The 20,775-nt window shown below is 42.5% G+C and overlaps 1 protein-coding gene across 2 annotated transcripts in view; it reads right to left on the bottom strand.

The window, feature by feature from the left end:
• The window catches only part of ago3a (argonaute RISC catalytic component 3a), a 35,329-nt gene that overhangs the window by 7,589 nt on the left and 6,965 nt on the right, over window positions 1-20,775 (bottom strand). Inside the window, exons 2-18 of one of the 2 annotated variants that reach the window (XM_063878926.1) lie at window positions 16,867-17,038; window positions 16,472-16,592; window positions 16,000-16,208; window positions 15,017-15,153; window positions 12,471-12,605; window positions 12,221-12,308; window positions 11,521-11,668; window positions 11,201-11,320; window positions 5,118-5,261; window positions 4,154-4,287; window positions 3,291-3,475; window positions 2,758-2,917; window positions 2,426-2,516; window positions 2,110-2,304; window positions 1,673-1,807; window positions 998-1,099; window positions 312-511 (exon numbers count right to left, since the gene is read on the bottom strand). In XM_063878926.1, the coding sequence (XP_063734996.1) occupies window positions 312-511; window positions 998-1,099; window positions 1,673-1,807; window positions 2,110-2,304; window positions 2,426-2,516; window positions 2,758-2,917; window positions 3,291-3,475; window positions 4,154-4,287; window positions 5,118-5,261; window positions 11,201-11,320; window positions 11,521-11,668; window positions 12,221-12,308; window positions 12,471-12,605; window positions 15,017-15,153; window positions 16,000-16,208; window positions 16,472-16,592; window positions 16,867-17,038 (2,476 nt within the window). The remainder of the gene's footprint in view (window positions 1-311; window positions 512-997; window positions 1,100-1,672; window positions 1,808-2,109; window positions 2,305-2,425; window positions 2,517-2,757; window positions 2,918-3,290; window positions 3,476-4,153; window positions 4,288-5,117; window positions 5,262-11,200; window positions 11,321-11,520; window positions 11,669-12,220; window positions 12,309-12,470; window positions 12,606-15,016; window positions 15,154-15,999; window positions 16,209-16,471; window positions 16,593-16,866; window positions 17,039-20,775) is intronic. The other variant, XM_063878927.1, reaches the window with a different exon arrangement.

Genomic DNA, 20,775 nt, shown 5'->3' with positions numbered 1-20,775 from the left:
TTTACTTGAAAAAAAAGGAGAAAATTGTGTTTTGAATATATTTATTTTTACATATTTTACCCCTTTTCAAGTGTACCGGTAGTGAACATGCATGTTTTAATTCGGAAAGCCAGACGGGGGAATGATTACTGCAAATAAAAGTTTAAATTGGGTAAATTGTCTATGGATTATTCGACAGAAACACAGTTGTTAGACGCAGCTTTTGTTAATAAGATATTAGTGTATAGTCCAACATCTTTCCATCCAGAGATGAAAAAGAAAAAAGTCTGTTCTCTTTCTCTCTCCCCTCTCTCCCCGCCCCTCCCCCTCACCTGTCATGTTCTTTGTCCACCAGATGGTAGCGGGCACGGAAGGCCACCAGGTGGGCGTAGTAGGCTGGCGCAGGGATGGAGACGGAGCGGGTACAGCGCACGTAGGTGTGGCACAACTGGTATGTGAGCAGCTGGAACTCGTCAGCGGTGAAACAATTGTCGTCCCACAGGACATGGTAGTGGGAGGGCCGACTGGTGCCCTGGGAGAAGGATTAAAGGACACATTATTAGACTCACATTTTAGATACCATGTGATACCATTTTACTGTGTAACTACACCGAGAAAGTAAACCTTTGCAAAATCTAATAAATACATACATTAAGTGTTTCTACAGAGATGAGATCAGCAAAAAACAACTAAAATGTATACCAATGTAAACAAAGCATTATAGTTTAATATGGATTAGAATGAACAGCACAATGATTTATTACAGTTAGTTACAGATGCAGCCGGGATAAGTGTCCTTTTAATCTTCATTCCTGGGAATCTAACTTCAAGAAAATAACAGGAAAGGGAAAAATTAGAAGTACTTCCTCTATTTTCTCCTGTGGCCGTTTCATTTCTGAATCCTCTATCTAATCGTTTTGCAAGAATCCTCTATCTGAAAATGTTTAGCCTTCAGATTGAAGTGAAGGGGAGCGTGATGAACTGCTGCTGTGCAGAGAGGACAGGACGTTGGTCTGACCTGTATTCCAGCGTGACTGCAGAGGTAAAAGTCAAACTCGTAGGGATGGGTGATGTCCGTATCCACGGTGGTACCAGCAGGAATATTGCCACTACGTCCAACCTGATAAAAGCAGAGGAAAGGTCAGTAAGTCCCTTCTAATGCCCTTTGACTGTGTGTTTCTCGACATTTCACCATCAAAACACAAACAACTGAAAATGGGAAAATGTAGAAAACGAGTAGCAGAAAAACCAGGCTTTGAAGGCTGCATTAAAAACAATGTCATCATTGAAAAGAGAACTAGTTGATGGACCAACCCAGGCAAAGGATTACCAAGTGCCTCACAATCAACCAATTAAAAGCCTAATGCTCTAATGAGCCTAATGCCCTGCACTGAAAATAAGGTTGCAGAGTCTTACTCCAGGGGCCTTGAGTGCCACTCCAGAGCTCTCATTTGCAATGGGCCCTAATGTTTTAATCGAATGCAATTACAGGGGTTAGGAGGGCGAACGGGCCAATTGACAACAAAAGGTAATTAAGGAGGCCCATTCTGAGTACTTAACGTGCGAGCACAGAGCATACGAAAGGGAATATGGACTACTACATAACACACTATAGTGACTTTAATGGGTCACACTTAAAGAGAGTGAGCGTGTGTGTGTGCCTGTGTTCTTCGGGTAGGTTGTGGGGACTCACTCTCTCATTGCGGTCGGCGCAGAAGAGGCGCGTGTGGTGGCGTTTTTGCACAACAATGTAGGTGATGCCAGGCTGGTACTCCTTCTCCAGGTTGATACAGGCCTCACGAATAGCCAGCAGCTCATAATACAGCACCTGAGGAGGAAAGAGGGGGGAAATGTGAATAAAAATGAACCCGACGAGAAGCCCGTCAACCATGTTATTAATTATTTCAATCACACATTATATTTATATCAAACAATCATCAGATATAGTTCAAATACCACAAAATGCCGTAGTAAGAATGTAATCATCTGTGATTCATCTGTGAACCAGTAAGAGCCAAAAACGACAAAATCATACGTCTTCATTTCACTCATCAAACTCAGGATTTTGGCCGGTCTTCAATTCACACCCTGACTCTATAAAGACAACTGTGGGAGAGAGTGTGAGCTGACCTGTCTGAACTGGCCTTCTGAAACTCCATCCCTGTAGAAAATGATCCTGGTGGGCTTGTAGCGAGTGGACTTGTAGAACTGGATGAGCAGCTCCCGCACCATGGAGGCCAGGTCCTGGATGACCTCCTGTCTGGGCCTCTGGACTCGCACAGTGGCACAGTACCTGCTGGGGTGTGCATCCATGCTGCCTACCACCTGGAAGAGAGAGGCGGGTGGTGATGGATTGCGGTGGGTCAGTCAAAAGTCTGTGTCACATGCTGAGAGAAAAATCATAGATAAATTCAAGCTCAGGTTAAAACAGGAGGTAAAAACTCACTGCTGCAATTGACGGCTTCTTCCCATCTCCAGCGGGCGGATGTGTGACATCTGCTCCCAAGAAGATAACTGGCTGTTGAAATACTGATGGTCTGTTGATAAAGAAACATAACAAAGACATTCATTAAAATGACTTGTATGACAACATTTAGAGTGTTCCTTTGCATGCTACCATCACCTATTACTATAGTGCGTGTGTGGGGTTTTCTTTCAAGTTCTCCATAAATGTCCGGCAAACTTGTGTGACATTTACCAAGCTACATGAAATGATTTAAAGAAAGCATCACTACCGTACAGCGTGCTATATTTGAGGAGAAGCAGAGCGTGACTGACCGTTGATGAGGCACCAGGATGTTGTTGATGCCTCCCAGCTTCACGTTGATCTTGAGGCAGAGGTTGGAGAGCGTCTGAGGTGACGTCTTCACCACGTTCTTCACCTGGACGCACTGCGTGGCCATGCCCAGGAGGGTGTCCCCCACACGCTTTACCTCCGCTGTGGGTGGGTGCAAAGAGTGGGCATCAGAAACAAAAGCAGTTCTAAAAAAAAATGTCCTCTTTGTTAAAGTAGCACAGACGTTACAATGTTGATATCAGTGCGAAAAAAGGAGAGTCAGGGAGTCCTGTAGCTACATATTAAAGATATAAGAGCGCAGTCACCTGGGAACACTGCAGGATTTATGAATAAAATGGGGTACGGGCAGTCAGAGAGATGACAGAAGGAATATATTTTGTATTGAGCATGAAGTACACGCTCTGTTCCTGCACCAGCACTCAGTCCTAGAATTGCACTCGTTTTTCCACACAGTCCTAACCACAAGCATGTCTCTGGGCTCTGATAGAATATTTATTTTCAGCAGTTTTCTGACCATAGACAGGAGTCTTTCCGGGCAGAATGACGATGATGAGCTGCAGTCCGGCATAGGTGTTCTTCAGGTGTCTGAACATGGGCTCCACGCTGTCCGCTCCCTGGGCGTATTTACAGAAACATGGCTGACCCTGGATGGGCATCCCAGCATCCTTAGAGATCTTACGCAGCTGGTCTGTGAAACCCCTGCAGGACGACGAAGCAGGAGGTCAGGGGGAAGAGTGAAGAGTAAAAACAATAGCTTGTGTCTGTTTGTGTGACAAATTATTAATAAGCACAAGCAGAAATTATATCAGCACAAAATTAAATATGGTTCTTTGATTGATAGAACACTGTATATCAATAGCGTTTGACATAATAACCTTTTTTAAAGTAAACTTTAACATTTTCAAAAGCGTTTCACCAGGTTTTTTCTACCCTACACTGCCAAATATATAACAAACTTGCATAATTGCCTTTTTCCACGCAGCAAAAGGCAGTGACAGTTGTACGTATGTTTTAAATCTGGCCAGGGACTACAGATGGAAACTACTCTTTTATCTACTTCCGATATTGTCACTGTTATTTTCCGTGACTGAGCACTGTTATTACCTAGTAAAGATACAACAATAAAGGAATGTAAGGCTGTGAAAACTGCTGATTGAAGAGATGCTCCCCTTCTTTAATTTATCATTTGAAACAGTATCTAGAAAATCAAGCTAGATTCCAACTCCAACATTATTAGATTCACGAGAAATAAATAAGTGATTAGAATAGTATAATCCCAAACATCTTTCCAAACTGCACGTAAAGATAGAACGAGATCTCAGAGAGGAGTGTTTTAAATTGTTACAGGGAAAAGAAAATGTTTCTAAATAATCCTACTTCAGTATTTCTTCTCGACACTGCCTCTGTGTGGCGAAGCAGGCGATGGCCCACATCTTGATCTCCACCCCGGTGTGGAACTGCTTCCCTCTCATGTCCCACACCCCGTGGCTGGGCGTGGCTACAGTGCGGTTCTGAAACAACATTGCAGTCTCACCACATGTACTCGTGATTATGTGGGCAAACACTCACATCCACGCTGTTCATACAGAACCACGCTTAAACAGACAGACAACGGTGCACTCGCTTCCGGACTGTACACACACAAACACGCAAATTACCTTCTGGAAACCCACAGAACCCATACACACTCTTCATCCATACCAAAATGTATTAACACTCATTTTTAACCATAAATACTCTTTTTTTAATAAACAGAAAGGAAACATGTCAGTCAAAGAAACATGCAAACACTATTCAAGTTAGAAATAACATCAATTTAAATTTCATTGGAGAGTAAAGGGATGCACTGTGATGGAATCTAGTGTGCAAGATGACATTTAGTATAATTTAATATTTAAGGTAATAGTACAGTAAAGGTGTGTCTCCTCAGAAAACACACAAAGACAGATGTTAATCGACACTGTGGTTCAGTCTCAGTAAGCTGCTTCTTGATGCAACATTATTCAGGAAAATTAAGATAGCAAATGACGGCCGTTTATTTTATCAATAATGATTTGGGTATGCTATTTTCAAAATTAAAAATAGTTATTCTCACAGAAACAAATAGGTTTCTCTCTCTCAAATCTAGTGCCTCCATTTTTAGATTTTTTTTGAAATTGCAGATTCAAAATTTGCTCTACTGAGACTCGGCCACAAAAAATAAAACAAAAACACTGACACCATGAAGTACAAACAGAAGCCAGTGTGTTAGTTCCCCTCAGAGACAGTGGAGTAAAAGCTAAGTGAGGGGAGAGCGTGTCAGACAAACAGAGATAATGGGCGTGATTTAAAGGAAGGGTACCATAAAGTGTTCTGTGCTCACCCTGCCGCCGTATTGCAGCATGGGGGCGGGTAGCACTCGCCCCGTCACGTGGGCCATCTCGTCGCGAACCTTGAACTGGAACTCCTGCACAAAAGGGTCTGCCTCGTAGTTGGCACTGCGCACCTGCAGGGAAAGATCACACAGGGTTCAGGCCGGGGGTAGACGGCACGAGCAAGGAACACTGCAGTCCTGAGAGGTATACACATTATCAATTCACGTTCTATACATTCTCTCTCATTGTGGCTAGTTTTGGTTGTACGAATAGTTTGACCCTGTGGGAAATAAATGTTTTTGCTTTCTTGCTGAGAGTTAAAAAGATACAATTATTTATCAAAAAATCGTACACAAAAAAAGTCTAAAAACAGCATCAGCCAGGGTATGTTTCCTCCTATTGTTTACTGTGGGACAAAATGAGAGGGAGATGGCAGTGCAGCACTGTTTTTATTCAAAATATTTAACAACTACAGCTTGCGTCTGCCGTCATTGTTTAAAATAAACCTTATGATAATGCGTGTAACCCTAATGAGGCGTTGCTTGTGTATTATTTGTCTTCCATGCTTCTTCTAAGGTGCATAGGACAAATTAAATGGAAATGGGTGATTTATCAGAAGATGTCAGCACCAAAATCCTGAATGACTGCGATTTTTAAGATGTCCAATGATATTTGGATTTACTTGAATCCAGTTTGCAGTTCTGACATATTCAACCTCATTCAACTATCTCCTTTTTTGTTTTTTACTGTCTGTTCCACCCACACTGCCCTGACAGTTTCAAGCCAGTGTGCATCTAATGAACACGCCAACACTGTGCTGTCTGCAATGATTTCCTGTAAGCAAGTCCAGACACTTTTTGGAGAAGCGATAGGAAGATGTGCTTTATTAAGGAAACTGCATACTGCATACTACATTTGTATTGTTAATCTGATGGTGGCCAGAGGCAGCGTGCGGGCTGTCAATCTTTCTCTAAACGATGTGCTGCAGACGCTGTAGCAGCCTCACACATTAAGCCATTACCACTCTGGTATTCTGTTCACCCTGGGTAGGGCCTGTCTTGTAATTGCCAAATGCAATGACAAGCAGGCAGACATGCCTCTGTTAACAATATAAAATGAGAGTCTGGAAGAGGTGATTACAAAACAAGTCATTTGACATCAAGATGAGCAGCATGGCAACCGAGTGATAACAAGCCTAGCAACGCAGCAGCCATCCAGGCAGTGTTTTGTCTTTGGCTGTGTCTGAACCACCCTCTTTTTAAAATAGAGCCCCAACAATGGATTATACTTTCAGCCATGGGCTCTATAACCTTAACCTAAACAGCATCAATGATGGTGTATGCTCAGTGCAGTGTACAGGAGAAGTTTTCTGCCCACTAGAAACACTTAGTAGGAACGGATTACATGCACACTATTTGATTTTGTGTTCCATTTTTGTGAGAAAGTACAAAACATAATGTTGACTATCTTAATCACACACACCTTTGCAAGTCTCAGCTCATTAAAAAACAAGTGTTGTCCGGTTCCGCCACCGTCCGAGATGGCAGCCTAGAACACGATCTCCTCCGACAAAACTTTAAAACGTCCTGCTAATGAGTGAATAAAACCCGTTTTAAACTAAAACAGTGAGATAGCAGGACAACAATGGAAACGAGGTTAAAGACTAAGAAAAACTCAGCAGAAATACACGAAAATGGAGGAAGAATCACGGGGTGCAGAAGTTAACGCCGACGGGAAAGATGGCAGACGGCAGAAAGTTAACGAGAAAGTGAACATGGAGATGATTCTGGAGATTTTAGCTTTCCGAAAAGAGAACAGCCGCCAGCTGGGCGATATTAAAGACGAGCTTAACAAGACAAACCAGAGAATCCGTTTCCAGACTCCCTATCCGTCCAGACTACGGGTCTTCTATGAAGATGGGACACGGCTTTACCACACAATCACCGAGGCTACAAAGGACATGAAGGGCCGAGGCTTCCCGGTCAAGGTCACCAGAGGATCCAGCCCGGCAGATGAATCAACGCGCATGGCACACGGCCGGAGAGCGGCGAGCAGGACGAGAGAGAGCAGCGTCCGGGGGAAACAATATCAGAAAGAAGCTCCAGTTTTACAGAAGAACATCTCCACATTAAAATACTAGTGCTGTCAAAGTCAACGCGTTAATTTTGGCGATTCATTTTAAACAATGGTTATAATATGTCGGAGGCTGAAAGTGTTTTGATGGACATGACAATATGGACTAGGTTGCTATGGAGGGCCCTACTCTATCAAGCGTGTAGAGAGGCTTTCCCTCCAAAGCCAGGGGTTCACTCTGGCCAGTTAAAGGGTAATTTTGCAGATACCTTTACTTTGGAAGTCACTGTTTGGCTAGTGATGGTTTTGCAGAATGTTGGTAATGTTTTTGTTCTGTGTTTTTACTATGTTCTACCAGAGAGCCTGTTTGTAGCAGATTTTTCTTGGCCACCTAATTTCTTGCTAAAAAACAAATGACACATGAGGAGCTAAAGATAATTTCCATCAATGTCAATGGCATACTTAATCCAATTAAACGTAGCATGATACTTTCCAAAAGGAAAAAGGAAAAAGCACACATAGTATATTTACAAGAAACACATTTAGATGACAAAGAACACGAAAAACTAAGAAGGATGGATTTCACAAATATTTTTCTCTTCATACAAATCTAATCACAAGAGGGGAGTTGCTATTTTAATTTATAGTAAGATTGCTTTTGAACAAACATATGAACAGAAGGATAAGGAGGGCAGATATATCCTGGTTAGGGGGAAAGTAGATGGGACAGAAATCACCTTGCTAAACATATATGCCCCCCCAGGAAGTAGCATTCATTTTTTCCAAAAGATTTTTGACATTATAGTTAGCCATGCTAAAGGAGTCCTAATATGTGGAGGGGATTTGAACATACATCTGCAGCCAAAGCTAGATGTATCAAATCACTCCTACAACACTAAAACAGTAAGTAAGAAGTTTAATGATTTAATGAAAGACCTTGGGTTAATAGATATATGGAGGGAGATGTACCCTAGCGCAAGGCAGTACACACATTACTCTAATCCCCATTCAGTTTACACCAGAATTGACTATTTCATTATCTTTGGTAAGGACAGACCAAGAGTCAGGGACTCAGATATTGGTACAATAGACCTAAGTAACCATGCTCCTATTTATATCACTATTAATCTGGAAAATGACCCAAGAAATACAACATGGAGATTTAACGCGAGCCATCTCAATGACCCCTCATTTAAAAAGCAGATGAGCAATGAAATTTGATTGTATATAAATGAAAATAATAATAGCGAAATTTCACCACTTATGATATGGGATGCAACGAAAGCTGTCCTGAGAGGCAAAATTATAGCTCTATCTTCACTCAAAAAAAGACAACGTAAAAAAAAACTACTTGATCTCCAAGATCTACTGAAACAGCTATGTCATGCGCAGGGCCAAAATCCGATGGTATTACAACAAGTAAGAGAAATAAGACATGAAATGAACAGTCTGTACACAATAAATTGAGAAGATGATTTTCACTAGGCAAAGATAATATGAGAATGGCTCTACATTTACAAAAGTATTGGCAAGGAAACTGAAAAAACAACAAGCCGCAATATATACATACCTGCAAACTCAGAAGGGCTGAAAAAGGTGACAAACTAAACTGTTGTAGGGGGGTCTGGGGGCATCCCCCCCCCAGCCAAATTTAGCTATTTTAACATGTAAATTAAGCATTCTGGTGTACTCCCATAAGAAAATAAAGGGAAAAGACAACCTTTTCTTATGGTAACAATGGCACATTTATTGACCCGTAAACTGGTCAGTTAAAAACATTTTGAATGGGAAAAGCATTCAGGACAGGTAAACAGTAAATCCCATTGGCCAAATTTGGCAACATATCAACATAATATTATTTTAATTTTTTCATCCTTTTGGCCTGGACAAGCCTTTCAAGGGCCCGTTTTCGCTGCTTGGCAATGTGCCTCTTTCGGGCCACACTATCGTTCTCCACCAACTCTGCCCTATTACTAGCAGCACTGGTAGATGGCTGGCAGCCAAACTCAACCCTCCTTTCTCTGATTACAAGCTGATTTTCCTGTCGTTGGGCTTTGTCCCTAGTTCCAGCTGCACGAACGTTAGAACACAACCTCCTATCTACCTCCCCAAACTTCAAATCATCCCTTCTGAACATTTCCACCCCAGTCTGGTTCCTGGTCTGCAAAGTGTATTTAACAGTCTGCACAGCACTGAGGGTGGAGATCTTCATTGACGTTGATCGTTGATCAATGATGGTCCCCATGACACTGAAGGAAGACTCAACCAGGGCACCATGGAAAATTGAGAGGGCAGCCTTGACTGCCTGACACAGTGCAGGGTACTGGAGAACATCCTCTCCATGCTGAAAACTGGGAAGCACCTGGTCAACATTGAAATGCAGAATTTCTTGGTCTGTGTCAGCATCTGGTGGCAGCAGGTGACCCATCATATGTATGAGCTTCCTCAAATATATTCTCTTCATAGCTCTGACCAAAACGACCTGTACTCTCGCTTTGTACACGTTGCCTAGCAACGCCGCGCATGCGCATTATATCCTGCTCCGCTCCGAGTTATAGTAGTAGACGTTAAGATCTCGGCCAAGTCGTAATTAAAAGCAGTTCTTCATTATTTAAGTTAAGCGGCGGTAACGCCAGTGTTAAACACGGTGTTAAACACGCAAATGCCGGTTGGTGTGCGTACGGTACTGAGTGTTTATCGGTCCACGGCCGTAATGAACGTGTCGCATTGGTCCATATGTAATGCGCACGTTCTGTTGTTCCCATTGGCATAGAGCTATTGAACATTAATTTTAACAAAGGATACGGATAACATATAGCCCACGGCAGTTTTGTCATTGCATGTATAGCCTATATTTGTATTACGCTATCATCATTCAACATGTAGAATGAACGTGTAATCTATAGAGTCGATTTACATAGATAATTCACAACCATGAACCTAATCTGCTAATCAGCGTTTGTAGATTTTGTTCGTAACTCCAAACTTTTCGTAGCTACTAAAAAGTTGATGAATGCGAAACCGAAATAATTGATCCGAACGGCTCACGGATGATCGGTTGCACCACTACTAGCTACTCACTAAACCACACACGGATGTGTATTTGTTCATTACGTGTTCGTTTTCATCCCTCTCATATCTGACCACAATGACATAGCCGCCAGTAATAACAGATAACAGGACGGATGCTGTGGAGATTAGCCTTCACAAACGTATTCTTTTCGCATTGAACTAGGTGACGTAGAACTGGTCTAGCTAGGCTAACTTTAACACAATTCACTGAGGTTAGCTAGCAACCTAACAAGCTGATATGCTTAAGCATGTAAAATAATTTTACTTCAGCAACGTTAAAATGATACAGCATACAATGTTTTTGCCAGATTACCTGCTACTAGATTTACCTCAAAACTTGTACCTGTAAAATATCCCGACAATTGTCCAGAAGAACCATCCGCTGACGACTGAGCACTCCACTCCAAGAGGGACCGATGGGTAAAAAAAACGCACGCTGTGGTTTATCTTGCTTATGATTGGTCGGTGGTCGTGGAATGCGAGTCATTTGAACAAAGATTTTATTTATTGATAGCAAACTTGTTTCTTGCTCATTATACAGTTGGTTATACAGTCTATGGTTGGTCGGTCAGTCGTCGGTCAGCCCCCCCCCCCCCTAAAAAAAACTCGAAAGGTGACTAGTTTGCAGGTATGTATATAAAATACGAGACACCAAAACAAATACTGTAAGCAAACAGGATAAAATCCAAACGGTCTAAATGATTTTACGAGCGACTGTACTCTAAAACATTGGAGGATAAAGACGATGAGATTGACTCCTTTCTGGAGGCCCTAGAATTACCAGTTATGACTTGAGGATCAAAACAAGGCTCTAAATGCAGAAATAACCATCAAACGTATCAGCTGAATGTTTCCTAAAGTTCTACACTGCTACTAACACGAGCGTTTCAGTCTTCCAAGAGGGCGTGTGTGGAGTGATTCTCACCAGCCTGCTGATCTCCTCCTGTCTGTCGGGCGCAGAGCGAGCCGTGGCTTTGATCATAGTGGAGGTCTGATTATCTGTCAGCTTCTTGATGCATCGTTGACCTGCTACAATGTTACACACCTACAAAAAAGAAGGAAATATCATTTTAGGTAATATTTAGCCAGTAAAAGACATGCATGTGCCCTGCTTCTGGTTCATTCAGCTGATACACAGGCATACCTGGGAGCTGCCAATTAGACCATACACTGTAGACATGTTCCTTTTTTAGTTGTTTGAAATGAAACCCATAAAAAAGAGGAACAGCAAATCTTTTTTCTCACCTCCAGGGGCAGGTATGTGTGCTTCTGCTCCTGGCCCACTTGTAGACAGGGCAAATGTGGGTACTTGAGCTGCAGGCTGTACTTCTCCCTGAAGTACTGGGCTACAGTGCGCTCTACAGTCTGACCATTTTCCAACTGTAGAGGGAACCTGCAGAGTAAAAGGGCAACTCATGTCAAAAAAATATACCAGAGATGAGGGCAACTGAATCAGATTTATATATATTTTATAGTCCAATTGGGATGCCCACATTCATAGTTAATAGTTGAATGGAGAATAGATCAAGCTAAAATCAGTCAAATCCTCTATGTTCACTTGTTGAACAAACAACACCATGTAAGGTAAGCAGTGATGAGACATATTTGCTATACATGCATCCTTTCTGATGGCAATACGGTCACGTAAAAGCATTTAAAGGATAACACCCAGCGAGATACTCTACTCTGGGTTGGTAAGACTCACTGAAGGTCAGCAGCCACACACAGCAGCTGTTTCACTGTTGGATGACTAAGATTAACCGCATTGTTGTAAGATGAGTCAGCGGTTTATGGTTTATTTGGTGGTGAATTTGTGATCGCATCCTCTGTGGTGTGTGTGTGTGTGTGTGTGTGTGTGTGTTCCCCGGCCTCATCCTATCCACACACACACACACACTCCGCCCAGAGTCTCCCAGTTCCCTCGCCCACCAGGAGGCTGACTCACGTTTGATGGCTGGCAGGCCGACGGGTCACGTTGCAGACGCGGTACTTCCTCCGCATGGTTCCACAGTGCGTCACCTCCACCTTCAGACCTAAGTGAACATGACAAAGAGTTGGAGTAGCATTAGGAATGTGTTTCGTTGCGATTGGCCGGGACATGTGCTGTCTCTGTTTTCGCTCAAACTCTCCATCTCTACCCCCACACACAAATAACGCACTTTTGTTCAACTCATCCAGACGCATTTTACACTCACCTTTAATTTCTTTGGTGAATTTGACCCGGTGCGAGTCCGTGAGAGGGCGAGGCTGCTCATCTATGTTGTGGATGTCCAGCACTTCACACATGAACTGGATGACTGGCTGAGCCTTGTAGAAGGCGGTGGCAGACACTGCAGATAAAACATTTGTTTTTTATTTTGATTGTATCATTTGATGTAGTAAAACATAACTGTCCAACAGTGTAGGTGAATAGGAGAGTTAAAGCTCACCTCACCACTGCAGGAACACTTTCCAACTGTCTATAACTCTTTAAAGAGCCCATATGCTCAAAACAGTCTACACATTTTATCAAAACAAACGTGACACACAAGCCAAAGCTTGAAAACCAAGCAAATCGTCAGAGGGATGGATATATCTTCTTGAATCTACAATTCTTCTGTAGCTCATTAAGTGGCCCATCAGAGTGTTTGTGTAGTCAGCCCAACGTGCTAAATAAATGTAGCAGGAGAACAGGAAGTGCAGTCCATGCAGCAGAAAATCTTTGTGTAGACGACAGGCTCCCTTTGTTCTGACACAATACTATCTCTGAATAAATGGAAAAACTGAGGCACTGAAAAAAATGTGATAAGATATGTGATACGGGAAAGCAAGGCATCAGAGAGAAACAAAAATACGGGGGAAAAGGTACAACATAACAAAAAACTTGATCAAAAGAAATCAAAAAATGGACAGAGAGAGGTGAAGGGAGTGTGGTTGACCAATCATGTGGCGTTGAGTCGTTGTGATGCAAGACATCTCTGCGACGTGGTGTTTGATGAAAGCACTGAAAGTGCACATCCTTGAAGCAGATGATCGTACTGTACACACGCTCTCTTACATGTCTGCTTTGCATCCTTGAGCCTTTCACCACCCACAGGAAGTGACATCAATCCTGATCGTCCTCTCCACGCAGTGTGATTTTATTTCAGTGTTCGAATGAGAATGAGTCATTCTTGCAAGTGTAAAAATTGAAAAGGTATATAACAATTATATGCGCTGATGCTAAGCATGGGAAGCAGTGTTTGCTCGTGCACATTAAATAGGCTTCGTGGATTGCATTGCAGGTACAGAAAACCATACAGACGAGTTGGAAAACAAATGCTTTCTAAACACTCCGAGTTGTAATTTGTTGCTGGAGAGCAGACAAGAGACTTCAGCAGCCGACCAACTGATTTCGAGGGATGACAAGGCGGGAAAATGAGACAAAGAGGAAATAAGAGAGGGAAAAATTCAAATGGAGACAGAGGCTTCAAAGACTTTGAGCAAAACAAAAGCTGTCTCAAGGAAATGCTTCACACACAGCTGCCCTCCTGACCCAGGCAACACCCACCAGTCTCACTCATTCACACACACACACACACACACACACACACACACACACACACACACACACACACACACACACACACACACACACACACACACACACACACACACACACACACACACACACACACACACACACACACACACACACACACACACACACACACACACACACAGTCTCCAAAGCAACCGACTACTCAGTTCCCATCCAAGCAAAAACCCACCTCCCTCCAAGTTCCTCTCACACACACCATCTCTCTTGTCAGCACAGACTTGGTCTCCAACAGCCTCCTGCAGTGTGCTTATGGCAAAAACATATTCTGCATTGCCCTTTTTGCCACTTATTTTCAAACATAATACCGGATGAAATTATAGCTCACTATTCTAAGTCATCAAATAGCACTTTTCTACTAACAATGTCCCAGCACTAAAGCCAATTATCAAATGAAATCTTTTACTTTTCCATTTGTTTTCCAAAACATGTCTCTCAGCAAGAAAAACTGGCTCTGGTCCAACAGATGTGTGGGCTAAAAAATATGTGATGTCCGGGATGGAGCATTGCCATTATCATGTGTGGTTCAACAGCCTTTACAAGTAATGCAAACAGTCGGTAATGTTTTGAGTTAGATTTGAAAAAAAACAACCACAAAAGATATATATGAATATTTGGTAGTTCCCCTCTAAAGCCCATAGCTGTGTTGCTTCTTAGAAACGTTTTTGAGTTCCCTGGCATAGCACCTCCCTGCCAGTTGAAGAAAAAGCACCAATACCTCATTCATTTCAAAAAGAAATAGCTTTCTATTTACTATGAAGTGTAATATGGTTTCGTTCGAAATACGTTACAGTTCTTCAAACATAACATTGCTGAAAGCTAATGGGGTATGCATACATCTGTAAAAAAATAGCCTGTATCATTGAGGCTCCTAATCCATCTGTTAAATTATTAAAATTTCATTTCCATAGCTTTGAAAGGGGAGCAGAAAGTACTCCCTGTGTGGCTGTACAAGAGAAGAAATCATTTTAAACAAAGATTGGATTGCAAAGAAAATACAGTGCATGTGTTTTATTTATTTGCTGTATTAGCAAAGTGAAATTGTTACTGTGCTTGAGGCAGTACTCGATAAAGCTTTTGTTTTTAAAGTCTTGTTAATAGCTATCAGGCGATATTGTAGCCCATCAAAGCAACATTAACGCAAAGTGGAATTTGGAATCTCACCATCAATGTTAAGCATCATCTTCCACATGGCAGGGCGCACAGATTGATGGAAACCGAACCAAACCTCCCTCCCACCCCCCAGGGGATGGTCATAGCCCTCAGGAGCCGAGAAGAAGGAGCGACCCACCGGAGTGTACCTGGATGGAGAAAAATAGCAATCATAAGAAAAGGGAAAGAAGAAATGGAAATTAATGTGGTGGTTAGGACGATAATGGTTGGGTGGAAAAAAGGACAAAAAAGGGAATATGGGGCAAGGAGGGAAGGGTGGATGAAAGGAGAGAGGAAATGTAAGATTAGTTCAAACATTCTGAATTGTGAATGTAGGTCAATATGTGTTTAACCAGTCACACTCAGCTACACTTCAACATGGCCTGAAACTACACGAGTGAAATGAGAGGTGGTGACACTTCCAACTCCTATTACTCTGCCCCGGAGAGACATTAATAAAGATACATTTTTCTTACAATGCGTCCTGATGCCGTTGCAAAGCAATATCGGGCCCCTGACGCACGAGAGCAGGGCTAAATGAAAGGTGTCGATATAACCACTTTTTAATAATTCTCTGAAAAAGATTTTCATTAAAGTATTGATGATATCGTGTTCCACCGTGCTCGTGCCGGGGCTTAGGAAAGTGACATCCAGTGGAAGATGGTATGCGGTCAAAAATGGCGCTTCGTGAGAACCCATATAAGCTGGGTTTGATTTCCGCTGGGATCACAGTGCTGATATTGGTGCCACTATGACAAAAACAAATTTATAGTATGTACAATGAGTATCAGAGGGATCAGGTTTTACAATGTGCTCTCTATCTTTGACTTTATGATGGTGGAGAGATCAGGAAAGGATAAAGGGGCTGTTTTCTTGGACTGGTTCTGTAAAAATTCTTTAACATGATCGCAAAATTACTTTACAAAAAAACTAGAGTAAAGCTATACTGTAAACATTTATGAAAACATGGATAAAGTAAAAGGGGCTCAGCTCACTTCATGGAGGGCAGGTGTCGCAGCACCACGTCCACTGCGTGCACCGGGTTGGTGCTGATGGGCTTGTCCAGCTCCAGGGGCTCAGGCATGCTGCGGCCAGTCAGCACCTCGTGGAGCATGTGCCAGCTGACCAGAGACACAAACTTGATGGAGACTTTGAAGGGGCGATCTTTCCCTCCCTCACCTGGTAGAGTGACATCCAGATCCACCTGAGAGACGGTGAGACAGGACAGAGAAGTTCATATCAGGCGGTGCATTTGGTCAACACAGGTTTAAAGCAGTTCCGGGTGACAGATGTGTGTTTCCTGTTGTATGTGTGCATGGGCGTGTGTGATATTCTTCAGGTTTGTTTCGGATCAGTTGATGGTCGAGCTCTCGAGATTGTGTCCTTGTGCGTACACTAGACAACACACATTGTTTACATTCAGCTTGTACTGAAAAGACATGTTTGTGTGACTTTGTTCCAGCTCACCCCTGCAGGTGCCACAGGCAGTGGGTTGGCTGTGTACAGGCTCCTCTTTCCATCATAGACGGGCCTGCGATCCCCAAAGATTGTCACCTTAAAGTGCTGTACCATTGAGTCGACCACCTCCCTGCACATCACACACAAAGGGATCGTTAGTCATACTGTTGGCAAATGATAGCACGTTTAAGACATACAGAAAACTGTTCAAGCTGTCAAATTTAAGATTACTAGGTCACAGATTCAACCTAAACAATATTCTTGTGTCCATCAACAGCCATTTTTCTTTTGGAATGACCCTGTGTACTCGCTGTTTGTAACAAGCTCTAACGGGATATCATTTAACAGTTTCTAATTAAGTATTGTATGAGAGAAAATAACTTTCATATATTATCCCAGCCTACCTGTTGACTCTCCGGGGGCACTTGTCAGGTTTGATGTCCACCTCGTAGAGGTAGACATCCATCTTGGGGATATCCACCTGGAAGCAGTTGGCCAGCAGCTTGATGGGCTTCCCCATGGTGCCATAGCCAGGCCGCCGAGGCATGGCGAACAGGGACTGGGCCCCAACGGCTCCTGGTAGGAGAACAAAGAGCGGAGGGTAAGTGACAAGCGAACTGTGGTTGGATGAGGTTTAGAACAGAGGATGTGCTAGATGTACATTGAGCAGGGATGCCTACATTAACAGATACTGTAACAATCTATTTAATGTACATTACTTCTGAAATTCAAGGTTTAATATTAACTATTTGATTTCCCTAAATTAGACAGGATGCTTATGTAACAAAGCAACATGTACACATCTAAAACACTTTTTCTTGGGCTTCGTAGACAAAAAAAAGGTATAAAATGATTAAAGACAAATCAAATGTGATGACAGCAGTGCCTGCAATCCAAAATACCTACCATTATCAGTCACATTAAAAGGCCAAACATATGACTTTCAGAGATAATTACAACTAAAAACATTTGATATCACTGTGGTGGAACAAAAAAAAGAGGCCATCTAAGATGAGAGTTGTGACTCACATTTCAGATGATGCAACCTCTACAAAGTTTCTAAACAATGTTCTGTATTTGAGGACCAGCAAGCAAACTCATTGCATAATAATCAATCTTGAAATATGAACTACAAACCACTTTCTTTGCGAATTGTTCTACAATAGATCAATAAAGGATGACATTTTTGACCCCTAACTGTGTAGGTACGGTTTAAACAAGGAAAATGGATTGTTTGGAATATACAACTAAACTATTTCCTTTCTCCAAAAAATGTAATAGCGGGAAAAAACTAACAAAGGGCTGATAAGTACATAGTATAGGCCTCGCATCATTACAGAAATCCTTTGTGTAAGTACTTCAAGTCCTCCCGCGTGGAGGCCATTCTTGTTGTCAACAAAACTGAGCAGCGCAACTGTCACTTCATTTTTGTCAACAAGTCCATCTATTGTAGGCGCTACCATCTGAATAAAGTTAACACGACACAATGCAGCTGTGAGGGGTATAACTTCAAAAGATAGAACGACAAAGACGCAAAGTATGGGCTCTAAACATGAGAAAACATTATCTCTACCGTGTAGTGCTACTCACAACAGAACATATGTCTACTTATTGGATTACTCAGTTTGCAAATTCAAAGAAAAAACCTGATTTACTGCAGATGCATACACAGAAGATGTCTCAGCAGTGAGTCACTTTTATCCAGAAACCGTGAGTTCTGTAATGTGCCCCTCATGTCAGAGCTATTTATATGTACGTCTGCTGTGGCTTGCCCTCCACTTAACACTTAAAGGAAAATGACTATTCGGACATGCCGATACTCTGTTTGGATGATATAAAGCATTTCGCTGTAGTTTTTTTTTTTTCACAAAACATTTAGAGGAAATTCCTGTTATAGCCTGGCAAAAGTTACTTTTTTAAGCCTACTTCTAATTTGGAAGTTCCTACTACCATGGTAGTTTTTTTGTGTCCTTTCTTTACAGCCGTGGGCCTGCCATTCTCTATTCTCTACTAAGAAACTACACCAAATGTGTCATTGATTAATGAGTCATGGCTGAGTGATTCATCACCGATTTGACTCATAGGCTCACATGTGTGAGTGATGTTTGGGGTTAAGGGCTCTGCTGAGGGGGGGGGGGGGGGGGGGGGGGCTCATAGAAAAACACCCCAAACAGAAACCTTCTGTGAGGTAAAAGCAGACAACATGAGCAACACTATTGTTTACAGTCCGGCCTTTGGGAGTGTTTACTCATTTCCCTGCTCTCTTTTTTCTGTTTCTCCAATGGTGGGCTGTGGAGCGGACGCTAACAGGGTTGTTGGAGGGTGCAGGCCTTGTGTTTGAAATAACTCGCTGGGATAAAATGGTGAAAAAGAGAGGGAAGTCTGGAATTCCTGCCACGGCTGTCCCTCTCACACTGAACTAAGTGCACACACACTTTTGTAATGGTAATTCCAAAGGGGCCCTCAGTGAGACTAGTGAGGTAAGCCTAATTTCACGCACACAGAGTGACAAAAAGAAGGAAGACAGATATTCTGGTAAATCTTTATTAAGGCTACAGAAATAAACGTGTCTGCCACAGATTGTGATATCTCCTAATTCCCTTCCCCCAAGGCTCACTCAAAAAGCCGTTGATAAAAACTTCCAAGATGGTTCTCTGGTACTGAAGGGCCTGGAGAAGTCAGCATGTACAGTAGGAGGAGGATAGCAGGGAGTGGCAGGATTAGAGAGTGGGCTGGGTTGGCTTTCATCTGCCTCTCACAACTGGCTAGCATTCAGCATGAGTCACAGAGCCACGGCGGACTGAGGAACACACAGCGGAGCGTCCTCCAGTCCATGCTTCTGGACCCAGTAGTGGATGAAATACAGTAGTAATAACAGGGTCTTATAGCAAGAAAAAAAACTAATTTAAAGCAAACATAAACACCTCCACAGCTGGTTCTGTTTCTGTATGGAACCACAACAAAGAGACCTACAGAAATGTTGAGATGCACGATGACTTTGTACCTTAAAAGATACAAACTGCTTTAAATGTTCACTTTCCGACAAATAAAATCTCGTTTCACAATCTCCAAGGCTAAAGCTGCATTAAACAGTGCTGGTTTGTACAGACTAACCTATGATGAATCGCACACATGGGCCGGAAACAGGCTGTGGTATTAAAAACAAGCAACATGTCACACAGATGTGCTTCTGCAGCCTTTTCGGAATAGCCAATCAGGTGCTGATCATTGAGCAACAAATCAGATACCTCCCTCTTATCTGAACTTCTTGGAAATCATGCGGCTCTGTTCAGTCCTCCACAAACAAATGTGTTCTCCACGGGCAAGAGCTAGGGGGTCAGAGAGGAGGGATTCACTGGGAGAGTCCAAAGCTGTACAGATTCGGTCCTATAGTGCCCCCAGCAATGAAGGGGAATTAAAGGTACGCTTATTACGTTTCTAAGTCTGAGATATGCAGAGTAATTGTAATGAAACATCTCAAAATCGACCCTTGCAGGGCATGTCAGGTGTGTGGGAAGCTGTGAAACCCCCGACACAAAACATTCTTTGAAGAAAATGACACGAACATTGAAATACTGCGAAACTAAACACAGAGTCAAGAACAAGTCAGGGATACAATGGTGAGTTGCTGTTGGCTATGCCAAATACTCAAGCACACATCTCCACCGACAAACCAAACGTGTTATTGACTTTTTGCACAGTGAGTGTGAGGGTCCAAGAAACCTCCCCCCTTGTTTATTTGAATAATGCTGAGTGTGGGCATACACTTCCAGATAATAACAGGAAGGACATGCTTCAACCAACTGAGGAGAGAGATATTATCCTCTCTCCCCGTCTGTATGTTTCTCATTTCTTGACAATTCAACGAGAGACGACAAAGGAGGAAAAACCCTGCATCATCGTGAATACAATTAACTGCATTAATGTATTTTGTGACATGCCAAAAAACATAATGTGAACAGAAATCCCTCCTGAAGTCCAGGGCTAATGCAACCTGCTAAAAGAGCAGCTTAAGCGTCGTCGATATATTTCTTAATGATGATATATTTCATGATATAGCATGTGATCAAATGAAATCTTTTAAAGTTGCCAACATTATACAAACGCTAAAGGGATACACCACGTAAAAACTGTGGTTTCATTATGCTTCAACCCTGTGAGCGTGAAAGGTGGCTCTTAAATGTTGCAAGTTTCTTCTTTCAGAGAACAGCCGCAGTCTGAATTTATGTCCCGTGCACTGTACTCCAATAGCAACATGGTTCATCTGCAGTATTACAGTATCAAAACACCCATAGAAACTTCTCAAATCTCTC

Source organism: Eleginops maclovinus, chromosome 3 (genome assembly GCF_036324505.1).
Source record: "Eleginops maclovinus isolate JMC-PN-2008 ecotype Puerto Natales chromosome 3, JC_Emac_rtc_rv5, whole genome shotgun sequence".
NCBI lineage: Eukaryota > Metazoa > Chordata > Actinopteri > Perciformes > Eleginopidae > Eleginops > Eleginops maclovinus.
The sequence above is the reverse complement of the archived record's forward strand: the minus strand, read 5'-3'. Positions and strand labels throughout refer to the sequence as shown.